Raw genomic sequence first — 13,691 nt, 5'->3', positions numbered from 1 at the left:
TGGATATTTTCAAATCCATCTTACTTAAATTATTATTTAAATTAGTCCAAGGAAACATCACCAATAGGTAACTCAGACTTCTGGTAAGAGGCTCTATCTAAAAGTTGAATCATAAATTATAGACATGCATAAGGGTATTGGGTATCAAATGCTCTACATGAGTAATTTTAATTCATATTCAGCACAGCTATAAAGCCAAGTAAGGAATTCCAAGAGGAACTTATGGAAGCAGGACTTGCAGCATTTATTTGATTTCTGAGACAAGAAAATACCTCTCATTAATACTCATAAGGATAGGTTTCTCCAGTAGAGTTTTGTATAGAATAAAGTTTATAAGTTGGGCGGCAGGGGGTGTGTTAATAACCAGGAGGCCACAAAATGATGCGCCCAAATGAACGAGCGAGCCTGCTCTCAGAACCAGAACCCAACCCAGCTGATAACGTCTGCCTCCATTTCCATTACTTCACCATCACTCATTGCATTATGTCTAAACATAGACTAGAAACTCTCCATAATTTTGTTTGCAAAGCATTATGCATATTTACGGAGCTGTCTAAATAATCTTAAATTAAGTTACGAGACCAACCGAAGTCTGGGGGAGAGCCAAGTCGTGCCCTCATACATCGAGGGCTGCCAGAAGAGCAAGGAGAAGCTAAAGTACACAAAAACCCCGCAAAAGTTGTACTTGATTTGATACACAGTTGTTTTAGAAGACAAGAATCAAGAATTGAGGGATGGAGTTTGGACCGACAATTAGAAACATCTGCTTAATTCAAGGAGGTGACAGTAACAGTAAACCATCACTGGATCAGATTAAGGGTCAACTGAGTACCAAGCCGTGTTCAGTACCCCAAAACACGGTGGAAATCCCTCCCCAATCCTCCCCAAAGAATGTGAAGAGACTGAGCGAGCGATCAGTACGCGCCAATTCAGACCGTGTCCTGTTTGAGGGGGTTTTTCAAGGGACAACATCCCAAACCAGCCGTGCAGCAAAGTAACTGTGAGCGTGCCCTGTTGCGCTGGTGTTTGGGAAGCGAGCGCAGAGCTGTGCACTGAAAACCCTCCACGTTTTACCACCAAAAAAATACTATTCCAATATTCTTTTAAAGCAGTTTTTGATTAGCGGCAGAACAGATCCTGTACTTCAGCAAAGCAGTCTCTGTATTCAAATGGAGGATTGAAAAACCTAAATATTTACATGTAATGCTGGGGGTGGAAACAGAATTTGCTTTGGTATCCCACACTAACTACTTCAGAACAAAAAATACCACTTGAATACACCAAATTTAAAAACATGAAAAGCTGAAGGAATTAAACCTGTGGCTTGAGAAAGGACTTAACCTTAAATGGCCAGAATATTAAAGCTGTTTTGGGAAACTAGTGAAGAGCATTTGCAACTATTCAGCATTAAGAGCTTGGCAGGAAACCATGTTTAAAGGATGGCTTGCTGCCTTGAAAGTGTTTTTGTTTAAAAGAACCATTTAAGAAATTAATTTGTGCATGTACACGTACATATAAACACACAAGTTATATATAACCTGTAGTTCTGTGCCCTATTTGCTCAAAAGATACGGGCAAGTAAGGAACCTCCATTCCCCTTAGATGTTACCGGGCCAAAATGCATGTGAGTCTACCAGATGGTAAGAGCATGAATTTTATACGCATTTATCCATTTGTGTTGTACCGAATCACTTGTTGCATTATCCGAATTAAAACAGAGACCTTTGCTCAGAGCTCACTATCAGTCACTGTCAGGTGTGGGATGCTGTAGTAGACGGACATGAGGTTTGATCAAGCTTAGTAACTCCTACAGACGAAACAGCACTTTGTTTAAAAGGAAAAGACAAACACATATATAAAAGATGCCCGATTTGACATGCTAATAGTTAGAGAACTTGGAAAGAGTAAGATCCAAAATGCAAATAGCTGACATTTTGGAGAAGGAGAGCACTGGCAACACCTATCCCGCTAAATGATGTTCAGAAACCTGACAGCTCCCAAGAACAACAGAACATCCACCGCCCTCGCATCCCACCGCAAAACAAAACCCTGCCGCAACACATACTGTGACAAATCAGATGTGCTAAAGTGCAGATGCTACACTTATTTCGCTCACAGCACAGAAAAATACCATTTTCTATTATACAACACACTGCTTCTGCAGAGAGCCCCATGTGCTTTGTCAACACCTCCAAACTTGTCCTCCAAATACCCATGAAGTAGAGAGCCACGACCATATTCTTGTTTTACAGTCTCTTCTCCTTTCCATAGCAACATTCTTTCTGTTAAGTCCTTAATTTCTATAGCAAACCATTGGTATTGCCTCAAAGCCAAAGAACTACATTTAGCAGAGGTTTATGCCGCTGGATGTCAGGGCAAGATTTGAAATTATTTTTGCCTTGAAAGTTTCCATCCCTGTATGTGTTGAAAAAAAGGAAGGAAATATTAGCTTTTTAAGCCATACCTTCCATGACATACACGAGGGAACCCACGTCTCCTTCCTTGATGATGCAGCTGTCTTTGCCATATTCCACGGGATACATACAATCCACAATCTCCTGGATCTGAGACAGCTCCAGATTCTTCATGAAGTCATTGTCGAGGATCGCCTCCTTTATCAGCTCCTTGGACCTGCGGGAAGAACCAAACCAGCAAGATTTAGCCACCATCCATCAGCTGAGTTAATTCATAGCACGTGAACTTTAGCACAAGCACGTGGTGCCCTGGTAAGTATCTCCTTGGGAAAAAATTCCAACCTTTTCCCTAAAAATCTGATAAAGTCCATCTGCAAAGAAATACAAAAAAATGCAGAAATGTCAACTGGTAATTATCTTGTGTAAGGAAGTTTTAGATCCATCAAGTATTGAAATAAAAATAGATCTCATGTGATTGCAAGATCCTCTTTTAGCCACAAGTTTCACATCTATAACAACATCAAAGAATAACACAGCTACTTGAAATATCCTCCATCTACAAAACTGAAAGGAAACGCAAACAAGAAAAGGATTTATGAGGCAGATTATTTTATTTTTCTATTAAATTATACAAATCAGAGCCCACAAAAGTGCGATAGCACACTGATTCTTTGAGTATTAATCGAAGACTAAAGACGATACTATTTACTAGAGGAACCACTATTAATTAATTTAAATGGAAAATTCCAATATTCTATTAGTGTGCATAAAATTATACGTGCTGGTTTGGTTTGGCACGCAATGGGGCTGGAAGCCTGGAGTTCTTAGCAGCCCCTTTGCAAAGCTGAGTAAGGAAGGAGTTGTTTCTGAAGACACAGCGTTCTCTGGGAGAATAAAATAGGTCTGTAACGCAAGCTGCTCTCTCCAGAAGTGCCTCTGCCGTGGTCATGTTATGATAGAAAACATGCAACAAAACAACTGATGTGTTTATCCTGTGATTCTTCTGATTCCTACAACTAAAATGCTCCCCAGGCGCTGAATCCCACTCAGGTGAACCCCCAAGTGTTCCCTTCGGACCATCAAGTTCAACCTCTTCCACGTGCTGATGCGGCGTAATTACGCCGTTTTGCAAATCCATCCCAAAGCAACTTGTGCAAATGAACAATGGAGGAGGCTCAGCCTAGATCTAGACCAAAACTAAAGCTCCTAAAACGCCCCCAGGGAGGACACCGGGACCTCAGCCCTTCATTTCTCCTTCTGCAACTTCATTTCTCTGGGCTGATCTATTTGCTCATGTGCTCATAGCCCAGGCAGATAACGGCTACCTGCAGAGCTTATGCATTCCAGAGAGATTGTTTTATTTTGGAAATATCAATATGAAACACGGTTTTCAAAGAAAGATACATTAATGGATCATATCTTCTTGCAGAAGAGCCAAATTTGGACTTCAGAAGTCCAAAACCAGCCAGACAGTCTCGGAGATATTACGCTACCGTCTTTGTAAAATACACCTCAAGGTTCCATGCAGCACAGATTTGCTTTGTTGATGTTTAAGATGCTTGTGATGCTTTTGACAGCCGCGAGGTTGTTTCAACAGGACACATCCCGAGCCCATCAGCGCCGACAGGACGGGAAGCAGACCAGACTCCTCAAGCACTGTCTGCAAGATGACACCAACTCCTCAAAACCCTTTTGCTCTCCAGCAATCTAATTTGACTTTGCATCCTGTCGCTCCAATTCCTCACGCACGCAAATAATAACCACCAGCAACCCCACGGCTGGGTTCCTTCTTGCAATGAGCTGGTGATTTGGGAGGTTGACTAGATGACAACCCGCTTTCCTTAATCCCTCCCCCCGCGTTAGAGCGAGACTAGCTTTTTAGGCTAAGCCTTGACTCAGTACTGCTCTTTTGGTCTTCGCCACCCGCACGGGTCCCCCCTGATCCTCTCAACAAAGGCACTAATTATCAGCATTACTCAAACCGCCTGCTGAAGAAGAAAGCACAATGAAAGCTTTTGCATTAGTCATATCAAGTAGCGTTACCATTTCAGCCATTTCTTTCATTCCGAGGCTCCAAATAAGGCTTTCTCCTTGATAAAATAAAGTCAGCCTTTCAAGTGGAGTGTTTGGAAAAAGAACCGCGAGAGATCGGAGGGAATTCGGACACTGTTCAAGTCAGTGTGTCCCCCCCCGCCCCGGTAATTTAGAGGCCCTCAGAAGAGAAACAATGCTTTTCTTGTCAGAATTAAGCACAGCGAAGGATTTGAAAAGGATCCATGAAACTTGGTGTAAACGACAGTGAAGGAGCAGCACAGGGGCTGAGAAAATCCATCCCAAGTCCATTTTGGGGCAAAGCAGCAAAACATACACAACATGAACAAACTTAGGGGACTTGTGAGCTTAATAGTATTATTAGAGTCTAAGAGAACAACTGATCCGCAGCCCCTGCCCTTCAACATAGAAATATCAGCAAAATTAAAGCTCAGAGGCCCAACCAAGTCATTCCAACCCTTATAATGACAATATGAGATACGGCCATTATGAGGAAAAAGCCACACTGGCCAGGACATCAATAATGCAGTTTCATCTCTGCCACATCTAAGCACCTTAAATTTAAATATCTCCACAGAATGGTCCGGATAACAACTCAGTCTTGCTTGAATGTAACCAAAATAGATATTATTATTTAAGGATAATTAATTAAAATTAGACTTCAAACACAAAGCATGAGAGAAAAGCACCTCCAGCTGCCCACAAACTGCGCTGGCTGGAGGAACAAGCACCTTGCAGCCCAAAGTGCCCATTTATGAGCGTCTCAACCGCACTTTGTCGTTGATAAGCTACAAAGCTTTTCAGCGGGAAATGCTCCATCTGTCTAGTTTGACACATTGGAGAATCGGTTGATAACTAAAATTCCATTGTCATAGCTACAATACGAGTTACCCTATTGTTGCCTGCAAGAGGATATTCGTCGCTCTAACAACTCAAACAAATGACTCATGCAATGTAGATTACCATTCCCACGTAGTTGAACACGCCAGGTCTTCAACATTGTTTTATTACAGGCCTACATTGTTTTATTACACCGTTTCCTTTCAATATAATCCACAGGTGCTTTTTCAGGGAAATAGGTTTTTCTTTTATATGAAATGAAACTCAAAGAATACAAATTTACTCATAGTTCACAATTATTGCATAACTAATGCCTTTCTAAACCACACCATTCCCTAATCATCATCATCAGTATTTGAAAACAGCATCTATCCAAGATGTGTGAATACACAGATCTACCTAGTAATACAAAAAAGGTATTTAAAATGGTCAAAACTGCACTCCTGCTATTGCAAGTAAGTGGTTTAAACAAGACACAGCTGTCTCACTACCTCTTATTTTCAAGGAGTATTTATTCTGTATTTTCAAGTTTCTAACAGGAACAATCTGCAAACAAAATCAACTACTATATTTGTAAGGGACCAGAACTATTTCCAAATGACCCTGTTTTGAGGAGGGGGTTATTTTCATGAATATTCACTTGGCGCTGAACCGAAGGGCTGCTAATGCTGAGGGTCAATTCAGAGTAGAAAGTGGCTGTTCTCGTCTCCCCTCTCCAGAGACAGGAACCTGGCACTAAGCCATTGGTTTTGCTGAAAGATTAATGATCAAATGCGATGGAGACTTGATGAACAGTTAAGAAATTAAAAAAATAAATAAAAGGGCACAATCCGTTGCGATACATCCTTTCCCAAATCAGTTTAAGCCCACCACGGTAATTAATAAGGCAACAGCAGGAACAACCTAATTGCATTCTAATTTGCAGAAGTCATGCAAAAAGCACCTTAAGAAGTTTGCTGAAAATACACTTAATACATGAAAAACCTGTACGGCTGGTTGTGAATGCCGCTCAGAAGAAAAGCGGATATAAATACACGCACATCCTAATTCTGTAAGCGGGGCTCCCGCAGCCAGCTCAGAGCCAGCAAACACAGGGCAAATATTCCGCCCCATTTTCTGTCTCATCAGACAGGGGCCGTGTGTCAGCTGGGCTGGAAAAAGCTTGTGCCAAAGGTTTCCCTCGTTGCAGTGGCCATAAAATGCAGAATTTCACAGAATCACAGGATCACAGAATGTGAGGGGTTGGAGGGGACCTGGAAAGCTCATGCAGTGCAATCCCCCCATGGAGCAGGAACACCCAGATGAGGTTACACAGGAAGGTGTCCAGGCGGGTTGGAATGTCTGCACAGAAGGAGACTCCACAACCTCCCTGGGCAGCCTGGGCCAGGCTCTGCCACCCTCACCAGGAACAAGTTTCTTCTCAAATTTAAGTGGAACCTCCTGTGTTCCAGTTTGTACCCATTGCCCCTTGTCCTGTCACTGGTTGTCACCGAGAAGAGCCTGGCTCCATCCTCCTGACACTCACCCTTTCCATATTGATCCCCATGAATGAGTCCCCCCTCAGTGTCCTCTTGTCCAGCTCCAGAGCCCCAGCTCCCTCAGCCTTTCCTCACACGGGAGATGCTCCACTCCCTTCAGCATCTTGGTGGCTGCGCTGGACTCTCTCCAGCAGTTCCCTGTCCTGCTGGAACTGAGGGGCCACAACTGGACACAATATTCCAGGTGTGGTCTCCCCAGGGCAGAGCAGAGGGGCAGGAGAACCTCTCTGACCTACTGACCACCCCCTTCTAACCCACCCCAGGTACCATTGGCCTTCCTGGCCACAAGGGCCCAGTGCTGGCTCATGGTCATCCTGCTGTCCCCAGGACCCCCAGGCCCCTTTCCTCTACACTGCTCTCTAATAGGTCATTCCCCAACTTATACTGGAACCTGGGGTTGTTCCTGCCCAGATACAAGACTCTACACTTGCCCTTGTTCTATTTCATTAAATTTTTCCCCACCCAGCTCTCCAGCCTGTCCAGGTCTCTGATGGCAGCACAGCTTCCAGTGTCAGCCGCTCCTCCCAGCTTGGTGTCAGCAGCAAACTTGCTGACAGTCACTCTATTCCCTCATCCAAACCATTGATGAATATATTGAATAATATAGGCCGAGAGTTTGGCTCCAAACCTGCCGCTAACAGCTGCTCACACAGGCGCGAAGGCACAAGGTAGAAATTTGGCTTTGCAGCAGATGTGAAAAAACACTCTGAGATGTTACGCAGCCCTAGATAAGAAGCAAAGCTAATGCTACAGTGGTTTGCCTTGCACACAGTAAAATACCCACCCTTGTAATACAGCCTGTTATCCTGACAGTAATTTGCATCTTACAAAGAGCAGAATGATTCCTCATCTCAAGCTCATCACCTACAGCAAAAAAACCCACACTTTCTAAGCTAGATATGTACCTTCTGGCACATACAACAAATATTAGGACAAAAAGCTCATCTTTGTCCCAAAAGGTCTTATTTCAACATCGGAAAAGCTGCTTGCTGAGTTTAAGGAAGGGAAGAATCGATGGAAAGACTAATGCCGTGTACATGTGGGGATGCTCACGGAAACGTGGAGCCATAGGGTTTGCCATGGGGTCTGCAGGAACCTCAGGTCCACAGAGCTGATTAAACAGGAGAATAAAAGGAATGAGGAGTTCAGTTGAGACAACAGTGACACGGAGCAGGTGGAAGCAGACATGAATTTTACGCTGGTCACGAGTATAACGCCACAGCTTCCTACTGAAACCGCTTTAAACTCTCAGGCTGGAGCAAAGCAAGAAAAATGAAAAGCAATGTACTGGGCAGACAGGCTGGAAGGTGGCTCAGGAAAGGGAAGGAGAAAGTGTATTTTGTATTAATAGTCAAGAAGAAGAAAAGAAAAAAATGCAAAGCCTTTTCTTTAGCTGTTCCTCTCTTTTCAATATGACGTTTTTTTGCCAATGCTAATGGGAGGAGAAGGAGCATTTTTTCTAGAGCCTTCCACATTGAGAGTCTGCCACTCCTACTAATGACCTAAACACCCATATTCTTCAATACACACACAGAAATTGGACCAGGCATGGGGACGGTGTTCACTGTGTTCAGAGCAATAACAACGCAGCTCCCCGGAGGCTGAGAACTCTATTTACTCCTCTGATAAACCTCGCTCAAAGCCACCACAACCAGTGGCGTCTTCTTTGTGCTGTTTCTTCATTGCTGTAAAACCCCAATTAAATACACGTGTGCATCCTTCACATCTATCCACTGTCGCCGTTGAGACAGACAAACAACATAGACCAAGTTCTTCTAGGATGAAAGTAGTAGATGCCATTTATCGCCACAAGTGCATTTTTATACAGTTTTACCAATTTGTGTGTCTCTTCACTCTTGGTTACAAGTTACAGCAGTAACATCTCATTGGCTATTTTTGCTGTCATCAATGTTACTCTTTTACTCCCTTCTCTCTCACGGGTACATCCTTAACATCTCCGGACACTCCTTTACTCCCATCTTTCTCACGGGTAGGCCTTCATATCTTCAAGGCTAATTTCTGTTCCCATGCCCTCTGTCAGGGAATCCAGGGACCCACCACAGTCTCACAGTCCACCAACCAAACCCAGCGAGCACATTTAGAGAAACTCATGCCCAAGCACGACACTTTTGGGAGCTCCGGCACAAGGAATCAAACTGATTTCAGTAGATTAGAAACACGGAAAAAAATCTGCGGGCTCAGTCTCAGAATATGATGAGCAATACAGGAGTCCAGACGATTCCCACCACAACCGTCTGTTTAAAAATCCACACTGCAAAATGTTTAGAAGTGTTTACCTATATGTCCCTTCATTTCGTAAGGGGGATTCCCTTTCAAGTAACACAAAAAGCAAAGGCTGCAAGTTTATAGCAGGTTTGGGGAAGCTCTTTGCTCAGAGTCCTCATTCACAGAGCTTTGAACTACGTTTTTAAGAGTACATAAGACCAGAATGTACACACACTGCTGTGGAACAGGACCTCAACATTTCAGCTTCCAGTCTAGTTAACACCAAAACACCTGGGTTATCAAGTAGGAACCTTTGTTCTCTCTTTAACCAACAAAACTAAAGAAAGTCTCTGACAGAAGGATGTTTAATCATTGAGGACAGCGATACAGTGAATAATTTGTGTGTTATAAAAGGTCTCTATAGAGGTGCTCCCTTCAACATAGAAAAGCCCCCACCTTCTAAAAAGCAGTAAATATAGAGCTACAGATGCCTTACTAAAACACGGCTATTGCTTGCTATAAAATCATTCTGTTCACCAAGTGGCCCATTGATCCTACATGTATTTTTCCACATGTTCGGCTCTGTTTATGAACACTGTGGCCTGGCCAAACATACAGAGGTTCAAAAGTAACCGCTTAGAGCCATAAAATGACACCAAAATGCCTGTCGACAGGAGAAGGGTTGAGATCTCACCCTTGCACTCATCCCTTCCCAACCGGCTGTGTTATGTGTTGCAGGTCTCTCGGGTTCCTATGTGAGAAATAGAGGCAGAAAGCAGAACTTTCTGAGCTGCTGATTTGATCCCTCTCACAGAAAAGCCTGGACCTTTCGGTAAAATCTGGGGCTTGTTTGGACTCTCATGCTATTACCAGTCCATAACTCTCCATTAGCTGTTTGTTTTGGCTATGGATGAAGACAGCGTTGAGTGTTCCTTAAAGGGAATTTTAAATATAACTCCAGAGAGCTATTCTCGTCTCATTTAACTGGGAATAAGAGTAGGATTCAAACCCGGGACTGAATAACATGAAGGCCCTTAAATATACTTGAGGATTTTCTTTACAGTGCCTGCCTTTCCCACAACATACAACCCACAGTTGCCAAAGGAAATTTCTGAGTAGGATCTTAAGCATCTTCAACCGAGACTGTTACTTCTATTGGATGGAAGAATATGTTCTTCAGAGGAGTACGCTAAATTGTTTTTAAGCCGACATCCTGATTAAAGAGACAAGCAACGGGGAAAGTAAGTGTGCCCCGATCTAAACCTGTAAAATGAAAATAATCTCCCCATTTTCATTCTTCCTTGTACTTAAATACAACTTACAGTTGCAGAATCGTGTTGCTCTGTAGAGAACACGTCAATCAGACAGTTCCACTTCAGATTTCTAAATATATCAGTAAAACATGCAGTTCATTTACACTGCTGTTCATTATATCGTATTTTGGCATTCAACACTTGAAAGGCAAAATGATTTGAGAAAAAAATGATGAAATCTCCTTTCACCTACACTGAAAATTTTCAGTACAGAAATACTGCAGTCAAGAGTTGGTTAACTCTTGCATTTTAACATGTCTCACCCCACAGAGCTTAATTTACCATCCTTTTCCAGGCTAGGATTTTGCATCCTACAAAAACCCAGTTTTAAATACTGGAAGTGTTGGCAAGCTCAGTAAAACAAAAACCAAGTCAGCTCTTGCCAACACAATTTGCCTACGTCTGAAATATCTGACACCTCCAAGGAACTCCCACATGGGCTTCATTTTGACAAACCACTGCCGATAGATCCAAACAGCATCGAGCAGCTACTCGATGACCCGAAGCAAACAGCAATTTGGGCAGCTAATTATAGGTGAAAACACGTAGCAAGGTCATGGTGAAGAGGGAATAGGGAGATACCCGGCCAAAAATAAGTGGTCTTTTGAGGGGTGTTGTCCCAAAGCATCTCGCAGTTTTGGTGCTCGCATCCAGCGCCGCTGAGCCGGAGTCTTTTCGCACCAATAAAAATAGCAGAGAAAACATATGCAGCCATATGTCGCAACACCAAGGGATCCAGAAACAACCCCAGCTCCTCCAAGAAGGAGTTCAGTTAGCAAGAGTTGAGTCGCCGAGATCCAGACAACACATCTTGAAGGTCACAACGATGCATCTTGAAAAGAACCACCTACTTTAAAGGCAAGAGTTTCTCCATCAATCAAGCAATTATCCGCATACGCTCCCACTCTTGGCAGCTCCACGGAGTGAATTCTGGCTGCAGGCAGGTCTGAGGAGTCCAGCTAAATGGCAACTAAAACAGCTCCCTCAAGTTTATTAGCATATTTGGAGGTCTGCGTGGCTTCGTAGTGATAAATGAACATGCGAACCGCATTCAGATGCCCTGGAGAAGAAAGTTACTGATAGCCGCTACGGAGATGGCCTTCACCCTGGTGGGATACGCAGGAAATCTGCCAAGTGGCCAATAACCTAATTTAAATAGATGCAGAAATCCAATTAGAGATCCTCTGAGCAGAGACAGCTCATTCTCATCTCTTGGATTAGAGGCTACTAACACGTCGCAAGCTCGTCTCGATGCACTGTTGTCCGGGAGAAATGAACATGCTGCGCAAAAGCACTTGGAATAAGAACATCAAAAGAGAACGTTGGCACAACGGCATAAATACATAACTCCTGCCAGTGTAAGTTTGGGATGGGGTTTCACAGAAAATGTGATATACGGGGCGGGGGGGATAGTGACAGAGATTTAACGTCACTTACTCTGATTCACCTAACACTTCTGATGGATGTTACTGTCACTAGGAAAGCTGCTTCAACTCTTCTGCTTTTCAGCCACCTGGAGAAGTCCCCAGCTGAAACGCCATAGGTGTACAACAGCAGAATGCAGATGAGCGCTCGGAGCCTTAGCCGCTCAGTAAATATTCTTAGGGATTTTAGGGAGAAATACTTCTTCCTGCTTTACGAGCCGGTAAAAGGACTGACATGAGCAGCCATGCTTTGAGATATAAATATCTGAGAGACGTATGGGATTATCTAAACAACACACCCCCCGCGCCGAGGAGCAGGCGGCAGGGATTTAAAGGCGAGTGCTGCCGAGGTGCCGACGTGCAGAGGGGTCACTTGGGGAGACGGCAAAACTGAGCGCGGCCCTGGGAGCTCCATCATGCAGGCTCTGCCTGGTCTCCTAATAAACCAGATCACAGCCGGGCATGCGCCTTTTGGCGGACAATACGAACAACCACACAACTTGATAACATTTAAATAGAGAGGAACAGCAGCATAAGGTGTCTGTGAAGAAGCGGGGAGGCTGGGTCTCGTAGCAGGACAGCACCACTGACAGGTTCTTTCCCTTCAAAGTCGCATATGGGAGGGATAGTCACATTACAAATATTATCTTCTAAGGTGTGTTTCCACTTGAGCACTGGCTGTCACCATCCCGCTAAGCTTTGAAGAATATCCCGACAGCAACTGTCTCATATAAGATGCTTTTTTTGTTCAGAAATGTTCTTGCTAATCTTGTTTTAGGAAGTCTGCTAAGAATCCCAGGCTTGCGATGCTGCCTTTGGCTGTAACCAAGAAATGGTACAGGAAGTCTGAAGCAGAAGGATGCAGATGTTGTCTTTGTGGAGGGGTGCTGGGGGTGGGACGGCACGAGAGCCACACAACCCAACCACCTCCGGAAACACCTTTAGAATCATAGAATCGTTTTGGTTGGAAAAGACCATCAAGATCATTGAGTCCAACCATAACCCACCCTGGCACTGCCCCATGTCCTGAGAACCTCATCTCCGTCTGTCCAATCCTCCAGGGATGGTGACTCCAGCACTGCCCTGGGCAGCCTGTTCCAATGCCCCACAGCCCTCTGGGGAAGAAATTGTTCCTAAATCCAACCTCAACCTCCCCTGGCGCAACTTGAGGTCGTTTCATCCCATCACTTGCTACCTGGGAGAAGAGACCAACACCCTCCATGCTATAACCTCCTTTTAGACAGTAATAAAACAAAAATTTCTCACAAAAAAGCCACCATGACCCCAAACTTGGAAAGCTGCAGCCTCAGGGCAACATGTTCATACAGTCTCGGACTGCACAGTAAAGAACAGGAGGCAAAAGGAAATGTGGTGGGGTTTCAGAGAAATCTCCCTAATTCCCATCAAATACATGAGACAAACTCCAGGGATACCTGCAACCTATTCCACCCCATCCAGCCGACACAAGTCAGAACGAATTCTTTTAAATTGTTTTGAAGAGTTACAGTGACAAATATGACACCAGAGGAAGGGCACCGATTTCAGACGGAAGGCAAGGAAAAGATGAAGAGCTTTAAAGGACTTTAGGGAACGGCCTCTCTTTGATCAAATTAACTGTTCTCCAGAAGAGCTGAATGCTTCCAGAATTTCAGCCTGAAAGGATACTGAAGGGGAAATGTCATATTTCTTGCAAATGGGAGGATGTTTTTGCACAAGCGGCGTACTAGTAACCTCGCATTTCAATGGCATCGCTTGTCTTCAAAGAATGCTAATGGGAATGGACATATGAAGGCAAAATGCAGCAACACAAAGGTAGCGCAGAGGAATGGCACGTTCACCAGCGAAATGATCCTGTTTGGAGATCGCTCGGGAAGGGAACAGCTG

The 13,691-nt window shown here is 43.9% G+C and overlaps 1 protein-coding gene across 3 annotated transcripts in view; it reads right to left on the bottom strand.

Moving 5' to 3' along the window:
• The window catches only part of PRKG1 (protein kinase cGMP-dependent 1), a 442,922-nt gene that overhangs the window by 376,648 nt on the left and 52,583 nt on the right, over positions 1–13,691 (bottom strand). For all 3 annotated transcript variants that reach the window (XM_065068161.1, XM_065068160.1, XM_065068162.1), the window contains exon 2: positions 2,465–2,631. In XM_065068161.1, the coding sequence (XP_064924233.1) occupies positions 2,465–2,631 (167 nt within the window). The remainder of the gene's footprint in view (positions 1–2,464; positions 2,632–13,691) is intronic.

Source organism: Columba livia, chromosome 6 (assembly GCF_036013475.1).
Source record: "Columba livia isolate bColLiv1 breed racing homer chromosome 6, bColLiv1.pat.W.v2, whole genome shotgun sequence".
NCBI lineage: Eukaryota > Metazoa > Chordata > Aves > Columbiformes > Columbidae > Columba > Columba livia.
This window is presented reverse-complemented; position numbering and strand designations above follow the sequence as displayed.